Here is a 12,110-nt window from a genome sequence, read left to right as displayed (position 1 = left end):
TTGGACACGGGGCGTTGGAACAACTGAACTCCTGGATTTTATACAGATAATAATGTATACTGACCTACTCAACTCCGCTCCTCTCGTACCCTTCCTCCATTAGAATCGTATTCTAGGCAATAATCTACAGTAGAACGTGGAGGGGAAAAAAATCTAAAAATAAAATTTATATTTATAGTTGAAAAGCGGGTATTAACAAGAATTCATCGCTAGCAACAGTCATTCTCAAGGCTGGATTCCCATTTCCACCTGTCGGCTATTGAGACGGCGTCGCCATCGGCATCGGTTTAGTCGCGTTTCGCTTGGCTTCTCTCGGCCGGGTCCGATCATACGATCGCCATCACGACCGTCTCCGATGAACCCAGCTTATGCGGTATTCTTATTTCGATTGTAGGAGGTGTTGTTCACAGCTTCGCGGCGTCCTTGACCTCGCCGATCTTCAGCTTCGGGGAGTACTTCTTCAGCACGGATTCATTGTGGTACTATCGGTAAATGAATTTAGTCCAAGTTCGTTTCCAGACACAAGTGGAAAATAGATAAATGAAAATGATGAATAGATTGTGGGCTTACCTTCCAAAACTGCTTCGAGGCATCCTTGCCCGCAACGCGCTTCAGGATCTTCGCGCCGCCGGGGTGCTCGTCGACGAACTTGGTGACATCGTAGACACCCGTGTCGACGATGATGTACATGCCCTTGTCGGCGGAGTTGTGGGAGGCCACGTCGGCGGGGGAGAATGTTTGAGACATAGTTGGTGTGGGAGGTCTTTTGGTCTGTGGGATTTGGGAGGAGGAAGAAGGTGACGTTATTAAAGGGAAGGCGGAGGAGACAGTCCGGGGGAGGCGGGGCCGAGGTTAGACGGCAGCCGCGGTCGGAATCACAAATGGCCGCCCGCTGATTGGCTGAGGGCAGAGCTTCGAATGTGAACCGGATTGTGCTCGGATTTCGTGCTATTTCCTGCCGAGGATCCATTGAGGCCATGCCTGTGTGATCTTGTGTCTATTGCTAGCTAACAATGACATAAATTTATACCTTCTTTGGCTAAATTGAAACATCCAAAGATGGTCATACTGTGAGAGGAAGACCCGAATCTCCCAGTGATGCTACTAATGTAGACCTGACGCGTCGGAAATGAGACTCAAAAAAGAATCGCTAGCTAGCATTTGCACTAACGTAATCCACTAGCGAGTGAGACACACGGGCCCGTGAGACAGAAAACCAGCTACTATAATTTCAACCCAATTTATTAAACCACCAACGCCATTGATTTCAAATTTCTATCTATTAGACCTATCAGGGCATTGCGTTCTTTTATGCCCTATTTGATGACAGTCGCTGCATCGCGGGGGTGCGCGTGTAATTGGCTGGGAAGCTGACGCAGCTGGTTCCGCGGGGGCAGTATTAGGAGCTTCATGAGCCTGGTTCATCGACTCCCTGGCTTCTTGGCCCGTAAAACCCTCCGTATGAGCTACGCGCTTAGTCGTTCTGTTGCGTTTTCGCTTTTGTGTCTCGTTTTCAGCCCGTAAATCGCGGACTTCCTTTAGAAGGATTGCATTAGAATGCAATGATTGCTGATAGCCCTTGAGGAGCTGATCAATAGCTATATTCGTAGGCGTTGGAGGGCTTTGCGAGCGTTTCTTAAGCAGTGCCTTGATTGACGAGCCCTGTCGATTCAATTGTTTGAGATTTGCCGGCGTTTTAGGGCTCCACGCGCTCGATTGGCTCCCTGGTCGACTACCTGAGGGGGTAGGTGTCTGAAGTTGAACATCAAGCTTTGAAATGACCTGATCGGGATCATATGGTACTAAACCAGCTGCGACGAATGCATTTTGAATAGTCTCTGGTTTAAAGGCCTCTTTGCGAGCTTGTGGGAATGCTGCAAGGAAATCAAGCTTGTCGATATGGTTGACCCCCAACCGTGCTTTGCGCTCAATCAAGCTCCCATACGCGCGCTTTAGGGGGGCAAAACAGCCTATATCCAAAGGCTGTAGTAGATGAGACGAATGCGGAGGCATGCAGATTGGAATAATATCATTTTGCTCGCACAATCGATCAAAACGGGGGGTCAAATGACTGCCATGGCCATCGAGAACTAGTAGTCGATATTTACCCCTAGTACGACTAGTAGTCGCAGGGATAAATAGCTTTTCTAGCCATCGAAGCCCAATTTCGTCTGTAGTCCAGCCATTCTCACTGATTTCGATTCTCCAATTGTCGGGTAGGTCATCAAACCATGCATATTGTTGGTACTTTGACGATTTGAAGATAATGCATGGTGGGAGTATAAAGCCCGTTGAATTCACACATTCAATCGATGTGACCCATTCGCGATTCCCTGGCTGTAGAACTGACCTCCGACCATAGTATTCAGCTCTTGTAATGACTTTCGCAGTGGCTATAAGCCCCATTGCGAAGCCAGTTTCATCAAAATTGTAGATATCCTCAGGTTGGATACCATTCTCATCGATCGTGCGTCGTACAAGGTCGAACCATGGTTTAATAACCCTTGGATCTTCGCATTTTGCCCTCTCATAATTATATCGACGAGAATACCGCGATTTGAGCTCATCATAGCGCTCTGTATATCTGTAAACCCAATTGACTCCAACAGCCTGACTACCACGCTCTGCTAGTAGAATATTGGCCATATCCCTTACCATACAAGGCCGGGGAGCTGATCCACGTGTATCCATAGAGAGTATCCACCGTAGGAGCGATTCCTCTTCAGTTGGAGTCAATTTATAATTGCTGGCGCGGGTTTCCGACCGATGAAGTTTGCCATTGTATCGGCGATGGAGAGTTGCGGTAGGTACTTGAAATCGGCGCGCAGCTTCGCGAATTGATCGAAATTCTTTGTTCTGAAAGGCTTGTATTGCGAGCTAGATCCTACCTTCTTGGTTGATAGAATTTTGAGGATTTTGACTGCGAATTGGGGGCATAGTGGGTAGTTGAAATGAGGAGGTTGACGCGCTGGGGCGCGACCGCGGTTTCTGTCTCACGCGCCCGTGTGTCTCACTTGCTAGTGGATTACGTTACTTAATTGAAAACAATAGCAGTATGCAGCTGAATATGAAGGTTTCATTAAAATTCCAGGATATCATCAAATCACGCCTTGCTCTGCTCGCCACTTGCTCCAGCTCCCTTCGGCATTTTCTTCTCCAGTCCCAAGGTCTCCAAATCCTTCTTCTTGTAGAAATGAGGCGCGACCTCCATAAGCCATTCGGCTTGGAGAGGCATGTTGCTGCGCATGTACTCCTTGCTGGTCAAGACGAGCTCGAAGTAAATCACCCATCGTGGGTTAACCTCGAACAGCGTGCTAGACGGGTGCAAATAAACACCTTGTCCAGTCTTGATCGTGCGGTAACTATCACCGCCGCGCTGCAATCGTGCCGCGTTGGGGAAGAATCCAGCTGTGATGGCCTTTTGGATAGGAATTATATTGTGCGCACCGCATGTACTGACAGTGACCTCGACACGATCGCACAATTTGGCCAGTTGATCGCGGACATCACGCGCACGCGTGAGACTGCGCTGTTGCAGGAAGTTCTCCTTCGCCCAGATGAAACTGAAGTCCGAGTCTACCCATTGGTTCCAGACGTTCAGAAGGGTGAGGTGGTCGCCGCCTTCCTTGACGGTGAATCGGTTGCGGGCGCTGTCCGCGTGAATCTTCTTGTCCTTTGGTCGGAAGAACAGCGCGCTGCCTTCACCCAGCATGGAAACGATGGAGAGGACTTCCTCTACGCAGCCGTATTTATCAGCGGCAAGGATCGCCTTCGCTAGCATAGGGTCGGTAGGGAACTCGGCCATTTGTCGGCCGACCTTGGTCAACTCGCCGCGGTCGTTCAGGGCACCGAGTGCGTACAGTTGCTCCAATGCACGAATAATGGTCTCGGCAGGTGGAGGATCCATGAAATCGAAGTCGAGAAGTTGATCAATGCCTAATGATTTCAGCATCAAGATCACGCTGTTGAGGTTGGTCCGCTGGATCTCGGGAACAGTGTTCTCCATCAATTCGTTGTAGTAGGCCCATTTAGTGTAGAGCCGGAAACATTTACCGGGACCAACACGTCCCGCACGTCCAGCTCGCTGGTTAGCAGAAGCGCGTGAGCACGGTGTCACCACCAAGCTCTCCATGCCAGTACGCGGATTGAAGACATTCTCCTTGACGAATCCAGGATCGATCACGTAGACAATACCGTCAATTGTCAAACTAGTCTCGGCAATATTTGTCGCAAGCACCACTTTCCGAGCTTTCGGGGGAGTGGGCTCGAAAATCTTCGTTTGCAATTCCGATGGCAGATTGGCGTAGATGGGGCAAATGATCAGCTCTGGCATTTTACCACCTAGCTTTCGAGCGGTTTCTTGTAAGCTCTGTTCTGCTGCTTCAATCTCCTCTTGGCCTGTCAGGAACACAAGAATATCACCTGGGCCCTGTGTGACATGAATCTGGAAGACGGTCGTAATAGCAGCAGCTAGGTAGTTGGCCTCGGGTTGCGAAGTGTAGTGTACGTCGACCGGGTATCGTCGGCCGGGGATATTGAAAATGGGGGCATCGTCAAAATACTTCTGGAACTTCTGCGCGTCCATGGTGGCAGACGAAATCAACAACTTCAAATCCGGTCGTGCTTTCGCAATATCCTTGAGAAGACCACAAGCAATATCCGTGGGAACGGTCCGCTCGTGAGCCTCGTCAATCATCAAGGCTGAGTATTGTCCCAGGTCTGGCTCGGTCAAAAGTTCTCGAAGAAGCATACCATCGGTCATGTACTTGAGAATGGTCTTGTCGCTGGTGTTGTCTTCGAAACGAATCGCATATCCGACCTCATTTCCAATCTTGGTCCCCATCTCCTCCGCAACACGGGCAGCGACACTCATGGCCGCTACTCGTCGTGGCTGTGTACAACCGATCTTCATACCGTCCTTGGTATATCCGGCTTCGTGGAGATACTGGGGAATTTGAGTGGTCTTTCCGGAACCGGTCTCACCGACGATAATCAAGACTTGATGGTTGTGAACAGCTTCAATGATTTGGTCGCGGAATTGATAGATCGGCAGACTCTTCCGAGTCTCTTCCATCGTGGCAGCCTGCTTTTCAGCCTGGTCGATCTGTGCCTTGAATCGAAGCTGCTCTGCAGTCATTGGCTTTTGAGCACCGTCCATCTTCGCATCCGTGATGAAGTTAATTTGTTGCGAATCATCAAAAACATACTCGTAGTCGCCCTCGTTGAAATACTCAGGCTTCTGGATTTGCGCCTTGGCCTTGGCAGATTGCTCCTGCTCCCATTCCTCGTGCTCGGTGACGAACTTTTCCTGGCCAGTCTCGTCGCGTTCGACATATCGCTTGTAAAGCGCGTCCTCTTTCTTCTTGCGATCGATTTTTCCCTTTTCGGTGATGTAGTCCTCTGGCATAATGTAGCCATCGCGGTGATCATCAATGCGAAGTCGTTCTTCAGCGAGGCGAAGAACTTCTCGGTTCCGAGCGAATTGCTCCTTCTCTCCACGGGTCAAGTTCGGGTTCTCTCGCAGTTCCGCGGCCTCGTCAGCAACTTGACCTCTTAGGATTACTAGGCGCTCCATCTCTCGTTTCTGTAGGTAGTCCTGCCGAGAGCGCATTCGTAGGTCAGGCATCACGGAGGCCCGCGCACCGACATCATCGGCCAGTGCGCGGCGACGGGCAGCTTCGCCATCCCTCGTACGATCCTCCACAATCTTTTTAGATTTGTTGTCATCCTTGCTGGCCAATCGCTTGGCGAGCTCGTCACGCTCGCGGAGATCCTTCTGGCGTTCAAGTTCTTGCTTGGTTTGAGGGTCGAGATCGTCGGCCGGGGAAACAGAGCGCGGAGAGGCAGATCCGTCTTCAAGCCTAGTTCGTTTGGAAGGCGGATCTTCAAATTCGTCCTGGTCGGCATCATCGTACAGTTCGTCTTCCGGGATTTCTTCATCGCCCCATCGATCCTCAAAATCTTGCAAATCCTTTCTGCGCAGTTTTTTTGTCCGCGGACGATCTCGACTCTCGGCATCGCGACTGCGATCTCGTTTCCGGCTATCGTCCTTCTCCCAGCGATCACGAGCTTCTGAGTCCATCTTGCTTCGGCCACGATCGCGATCACGATCACGATCACTGTATCTCTCCTTCTCTCGACGTCGTCGCCGGTCACGCTCGGCCTCGACATTGACTGGTCCTAGTGAACCGGCAGAATCCACGGGGTCTTCGCTCATGTCCACCAGAGCATATTTCTTCTTGGTCGATTCCTTCGGGGCGGCGGGTCGCGAACTCGAGGCGCTGGGCTTACTGCCACCCTTGCCTACGCGAGAATAAAGCTGGCCGCAGAACGCGGCAATGTCATCGGCGTTGCCATCGAGGAAGGAGACGAGCTTGTCTTGTAGCGAGGAGGCAGATTTGGCGGAGCTGGCTTCGGCGAGAACGAAGTCCACGGCGATTGAGTCTGACGCACCGGTCAAGCGGATGAGAGAGTCGGAGACGAAGGTCTTGTTGTCCATGATGGAGGTGCGGAGTTTTGACTGATTCAAGTCTCTCTCCCAAGCACGCACGCGGTTTGCGACAACAGGGTTATGGATGATTAAGCAGCACTGGGAGGACTGCGCATAATGCGCAGAATCCGAGAGTAGCAGGTGAGTCAAGATCCCTGGTGTTACGAGGTGGAGGCTGAAGAAAGAATTTGGGGTGCGGAGTGAAGGTCGGAGATAGGCAAAGCTCGACGTGTTGCCAAGCCCGGTGGCGATCTCGGGACAACCCAACCAGCCCACCGCAGGCAGTATTCACTAAGATTAGTCACAGCCAACGAGCATTTAGAGCAACTATGAAGCAGTTTTCGTCGAGCCAAGAATCCAGAGAATACATTGGAAATTATATAAGTTCCGAACGCAGTTTTGATATGGACTGTGACTTCTGCGGCGAGTTCCTCAGCTCCGACCCGGGACTATGTCTCTGGCTGTTGGGGAAATACAATGGGGCTTCTTAAAAGGCGAAATCTGGACAATGGGACTCTTTTTGCTTGGGAGGGATCGAGCCAGAGCTCCGAATACGTCTAGACAACTACTGCTTACGAACTGAAGTAGAGTCATTTGAAGATATTCATTAATATCATCCTGGGTTCTGAATCGCAGGGTATTCACAGACATAGAAACTAGACAGGTCACTTAGAATAAACAAGACTTAAATAGATCTCGCTCACAGTACAGCATTGTGGGAATCATTCATCATCAAATCAACAAAGGAAAAAGGAAACAGGAACAAAAATTGCCAGCAAGTCTGTCAAGAGTAATCAACCCAGAAAGAGCAGCCAAATCAGCCAGCTGAAACGTATGAGAAGACACCCATGACATGTTCAAGACTTCCTGGCGAAAGAGCACCCAGTCGCAAAGCGATGTTGGTACATTTTCGTGGCACCTGATAATGCTAGGCAAGTGGTACAAAGGAAAGGGAAGGAAGCAGACAACGCCGTCGAACGAACGAAAACGCCACGCTGAACATCCGGGGTATTTCACCCTCAGCAAACTCCACCAGGTCATGAGAGATAAAGGGTGGAAATCAGTTCAGTCAATAAACAGTAATGGTCAGAGTTATCGCGAAGATGCAGACCATGCCTTCGAAAGGCGCTTGTCGTTGACATATGATAACGAATAGGTCGGCTTCGACCCGAAAAGCCTCCAGTTGAAGTTAAAAAAAGTCGTGATCGGAACGTGACATGAAAAGATGGAGTAGCCGGAGCGCCGATTCGTTTCAACGCCGGTGAGAGATGACAAAGGAGAACAGGAAAAAGAAAAGCAAAGAACACCCTCCATATGCACAAAAAAGTCAAAAGGGGAGATAGATTACACATCGATCATCTCAGCGTCCTCAGCCAGGATCTCGTCAGCAGGGCCGAAGTTGCCCTCGAAGACGGTAGCACCGGCACGGCGACGCTGGTTCACGAACTGCACACCGTAGGTTTCAAGGATCTGATCTGCGGTAGGGCGGTTGGATGGCTCAGGAGAGATCATCCAGCGAACGATGTTGTCAAGGGCCTGCGCATGTGTAGAGTCGATCATGAAAGAAGGAGGATCAACGAGTTCACCGCTGCGTGCAAGACGCGAAGACTTGGGCGCATTGACTTGGCGACTGGTCAAGAAGTCGTCGTCGAAGTTGTCATTACCGAGATCAGAAGCACAAAGATCTTCAAAAGAGGACTCTTCGGTGACCGGATTGCCAGAAGCATCGCGGAATATACTAGTTTCCGAACTCCAGGTCAGGCTGGGAACATCGCTCATGTCACCGTTGCGTAGCTTTTGCCAGGAGACTCCATTGTCGGGTAATTCCACATTGCCAGCAATTTCGAAAATGATCAGGCCAAGAGAGAAGATGTCGGCGGGTTTGTCGAATCGACCCATCAAAATCTCAGGGCCAATGTACTCACGATCACCCTCGCCCTCAATACCTTCTTCGGCTGGCCAACGGGTAGCCATGCCGAAGTCACCAATCTTGAGAACACCCTCGAAGGTGACTAGAATATTTGCCGGCTTCAGATCAAGGTGGATGAAACCCTGGTCATGAATGTGCTTCAGTCCCAAAGCAAGTTCCAGCAGAATCTTCCAGATGCGGAAGTCATCGAGACGAGCCTTGAGGCCAGCCTGCGCCAAGAAGACATCCAGACTGCCCTCTTCGCAATACTCTGTCTGAATGTACAAGTGGCCAAGATCTTCCCAGCTGTTCATGAAATTGACGACATGATCGGAGTTGGCCAAAGATTTCAGAATGTCCACTTCGCGAATCCGACGTTCGCGGTCCTTCAACCCCAAATATGGTTGTTTGCTCTTCTTCACAGCCCAAATCTGGTTCGGCAGATGGGTGGGAGACTTGGTCTCATTCGAAGGAAGCGAGAAGATTGACGGCAACGACGAATCACGAGGCTGGCTAACGCGGAAGACCTGGGAGAACTCGCCGGTTCCAACCAATTCAACCTTGTCAAAACGTGCGGTCAAGCTGGGGTCAACATCAGGAGCGTGATGACCACTGAGGGAAAGACTGGGCCGCTTGCTTGAAAGCAACGAGTCTCGAGGACCTGTGGGGGTTGCAGGGAGGGTTGAGTTGCCAAAATCGGGCTGCGATTGGTCGTTCGGAACAGAAATAGACAATCCACTGGGATCCGGAGGGAAGTACTGGTCGCGAGGGGTTCGAGGGGAGCGCGAGGCCTGCAAGAACCGCTCACGGAGAGGAGTCGATTGCACGCTGGGGTTTGATTCTGACAACCGCTCCAGGGAGGGGATCTGGGATGTAGCTGGAGGATAGGTGACAGAAGGGAGGAAAGTTTGTTTGGTCGGGGTGGGAGGGAGGTCAGAATCAGTGAGCGGTTGGCTCTCATGGCGAGAAGAGGGAGATTGGGACTGCATATCATCGCCATCAACGCTAACAAAGCTTCCACGTCGTGAAGTTTCGGGGCGATTGAAAGAGTTGCCGAAGATACCCATGCCCTTGGCAAAGGGGCCTGCCTTCGGTCGTGCCACGAAAGGCGTAGGGTTGAAAGGCGAGGCCGGCGCAACCTCGGACTCGCGAAGTCGAGACTTGTCGAACAGACGCTCCGGAGGTGGATTGGGACCAGCAGTGAAGAGATTCACGGGCCGCTTGCACGGCGTGTCGGGCATGTTCTTGCTGAAGCTCGCACCATTGGGATCTTCCGCGTTGCGATTCTTCTTGGAGATAAGCCCCGTAGACATAAAAGCTGCGGGCAAAGGCTTGACCAGCTTGTAGTTGTTGTCTGGCGTAGCAAACTCTCCCGAATCTTCACGAGCAAGGCGTCGTACTGGCGCTGGTCGAGTCGCGCCTGCTGGAAGGGACTTGGAGAAGTTGAAGAGAGGACGCGGTGGTCCTGGCTTATGGACCGGTTCGTGGGTCGGCGAGTCATCAAGACTGGAGCCAGAGGAGGATTGGGTGATAGTTCGGGAGAGAGGATGCGCAGTAGGTCGAGACTTCTCGGGTTGAGTGGTTCCAATGGGCGCGGGAGCAACATGCGGACTGGGAGAAAAGAGAGGACTGGCGGGAGGTCGAGGCGAGAAAAGGTTGTTGCTCTCTTGGCCCTTGTCAAAAAGACCACTGTCGAAGGACATCCGCGGCCGAACAGCGAGTGGAGTTCCGGGAGGCGCATCACCCTCACCGGCAGCCTTGGGACGACCAAAGAGAGACCGCTCACCCTGGCGCTGTTGCAGAGTCGAGCGGCGCAGTGAAGAAGAGCGCTTGGGAATGGTCGCGAACGGGCTCAGCGACTGGATCGACGGAGGGAAAGATGGAGACTCGCCTCCGGTAGGGCTTGTAGGCGCAGACTCGTTGTCGTTGTCGAAGATATTGAAATCAGTGGAGAAGTTAGGCGCATGCATGCTGCGGCGCTTCGCAGAGGGACTACCTCGGGAGGCTTGGTCTAGGTTCATGATGCCGTCGCTGCGCTTCAGAGGACTGACTGTCGCGAAGGATCCGAACGTTCCACTGCGTCGCTTCTCGATGCGGGAAAGAGTTGAACGGGGCGCAAAAGTTGGCTCGCCTGGTGGCGCAGAAGGCGTGGTTGAGGCGCAAGGGTTGACGGTGTCAGTTGGATCGGCCAGATCTTCGAGAGTCAAGGCATTTTCTTCGCCTGGGGCGAGAGGGATTGGTTGAGTGGGAGTAGAGTTGCCTCCGTCGGCAGACACAGCAAGAGCGCGTTTGGCGGGACTGCGAGGCGACGTGCGTCGTCGCATGGCCGGCCGGGTGATTTTGGCGCTCGGAGGGTAGGGGACTGCAAGAGGTGAAGGTTGACCTGAGGAGGGGAAGAGCACGAAGTTGCTCTGAGAGGAGCGCCTAGAGGGAGACAAAGGTGAAGATACGTAGGTTGACTTGGATGGTGACGGGTTGCGCGTGTTGAGGAAGAAATTGGAACTCTTGGAAGGTGACCGCGACAAAGAGCGCCGTAGCTGGCGGATGGCGGAGCTGGCATCAACGTGGTGGATGCCTGAATGCGATGGAAGATGGAGGGTGCCGCCTGACTCCCGGTGCGGCGAGAAGGTCGCAACCATGATGGCGAAGCTGGGGAATGCTCAGCCGTGCTGCACAACAATCCCAGAATGAGGTTCGCCCAATCAAGTATGAGAATCACCCAACGGAAGAATGATCCAGGAATTAAGCTGTTTGGGTTTCTTCGTGTTTTCAGAGGGTTTGAACGCGCAAAGACAAAAATACACTTCGCTGAAGTTTTTGTTCTCCTACCCTTCCAGGGCGGCCTACTCTTGAGTAGCGACGCGGTGGGGAGGAACAACAACGCGTTCCCTTTTCACGAGGGGCGGAGGGGGAGGAGGGGGTGTGCACTGGACAAAAGGGCTGAGTCTGGACGATTCAGGACGACTGGAATGCTGGGAAGGCGCAGCCGTACAGTGGCGAAAATAGGGCAACTGCCATTCACCCACTCATTGCGAGATGTCGAAAGAAAAAGATTAAGAGCGTGAAAGTCCGTCGTTGGCACCCTCCGCGGGGGGGGTTAATTGAACAAACAAAAGCGCGCGCGCTGGAGATCGGTGATGGCGGGATTGGGATAGGACGCGCGGGAATGTTTCAGGCTGAACACGCGGACCTCCGATTAGGGCAGCAGCTGTTGATGTCCGCGAGAGGCAACACGGGGTCCGAGTTGAGCGCGGATTCTTCTTCCTAGTGTTTCAAGAAAGAACGGAAGCGTAAGGGGTAGTTCCCCCTCCCTCGAGCGTCGGTGTCGGTCCACGCGAGATGAGATGAATCGAAAGAGGGACGAGAGGAATGTGCCTTTGCGATGGGATCGTGGAGGATGCAAAGCGCGGAGCGGAGGGAGATGAGCGGAATGTGGATGGCGAAGTCAGTCGAACCCAGAGGTTAAGAGAAGGTCGAAAGTAAATGTGATGGAGTTCAATCAACGCGCCTGTCGCGTTGTTGATCCTCGATGCCCGATTGGGACTAGTGGCGGGGGACGCGTCGTGACATAAACAAATAGGCTTATGTCATCGGTTTGCACTGTTATAGTTACAGTAGGGCTATTGTACCGCGGGTACCACAATCATGACAATCGCCCCGAGTGGACGCTTGTGTCCTGTAGGTGATGAAAAAAGTATACAGAAGCTGTGC

At 52.2% G+C, this 12,110-nt stretch overlaps 3 protein-coding genes across 3 annotated transcripts; all 3 read right to left on the bottom strand.

The window, feature by feature from the left end:
- Positions 1–404: 404 nt before the first annotated feature.
- Positions 405–747, bottom strand: N7532_003440 (cytochrome b5-like heme/steroid binding domain-containing protein; the record flags this gene model as incomplete). Its single annotated transcript, XM_056615934.1, has 2 exons — positions 405–482; positions 571–747. 2 exons carry the CDS (start codon positions 745–747, stop codon positions 405–407), a joined length of 255 nt encoding a protein of 84 aa, XP_056476291.1.
- A 2,356-nt stretch (positions 748–3,103) lies between these two features.
- N7532_003439 (putative mRNA splicing factor RNA helicase (Cdc28)) lies at positions 3,104–6,499 on the bottom strand (the record flags this gene model as incomplete). Its single annotated transcript, XM_056615933.1, has 1 exon — positions 3,104–6,499. The coding sequence occupies one exon, from the start codon at positions 6,497–6,499 to the stop codon at positions 3,104–3,106; it is 3,396 nt and encodes a 1,131-aa protein (XP_056476290.1).
- A 1,335-nt stretch (positions 6,500–7,834) lies between these two features.
- Positions 7,835–11,038, bottom strand: N7532_003438 (tyrosine protein kinase SWE1; the record flags this gene model as incomplete). Its single annotated transcript, XM_056615932.1, has 1 exon — positions 7,835–11,038. One exon carries the CDS (start codon positions 11,036–11,038, stop codon positions 7,835–7,837), a length of 3,204 nt encoding a protein of 1,067 aa, XP_056476289.1.
- Positions 11,039–12,110: the final 1,072 nt, after the last annotated feature.

This window comes from Penicillium argentinense (genome assembly GCF_028826775.1).
Source record: "Penicillium argentinense strain IBT 30761 chromosome Unknown utg000004l_segment0_segment0, whole genome shotgun sequence".
Classification (NCBI taxonomy): Eukaryota; Fungi; Ascomycota; class Eurotiomycetes; order Eurotiales; family Aspergillaceae; genus Penicillium; species Penicillium argentinense.
The sequence above is the reverse complement of the archived record's forward strand: the minus strand, read 5'-3'. Positions and strand labels throughout refer to the sequence as shown.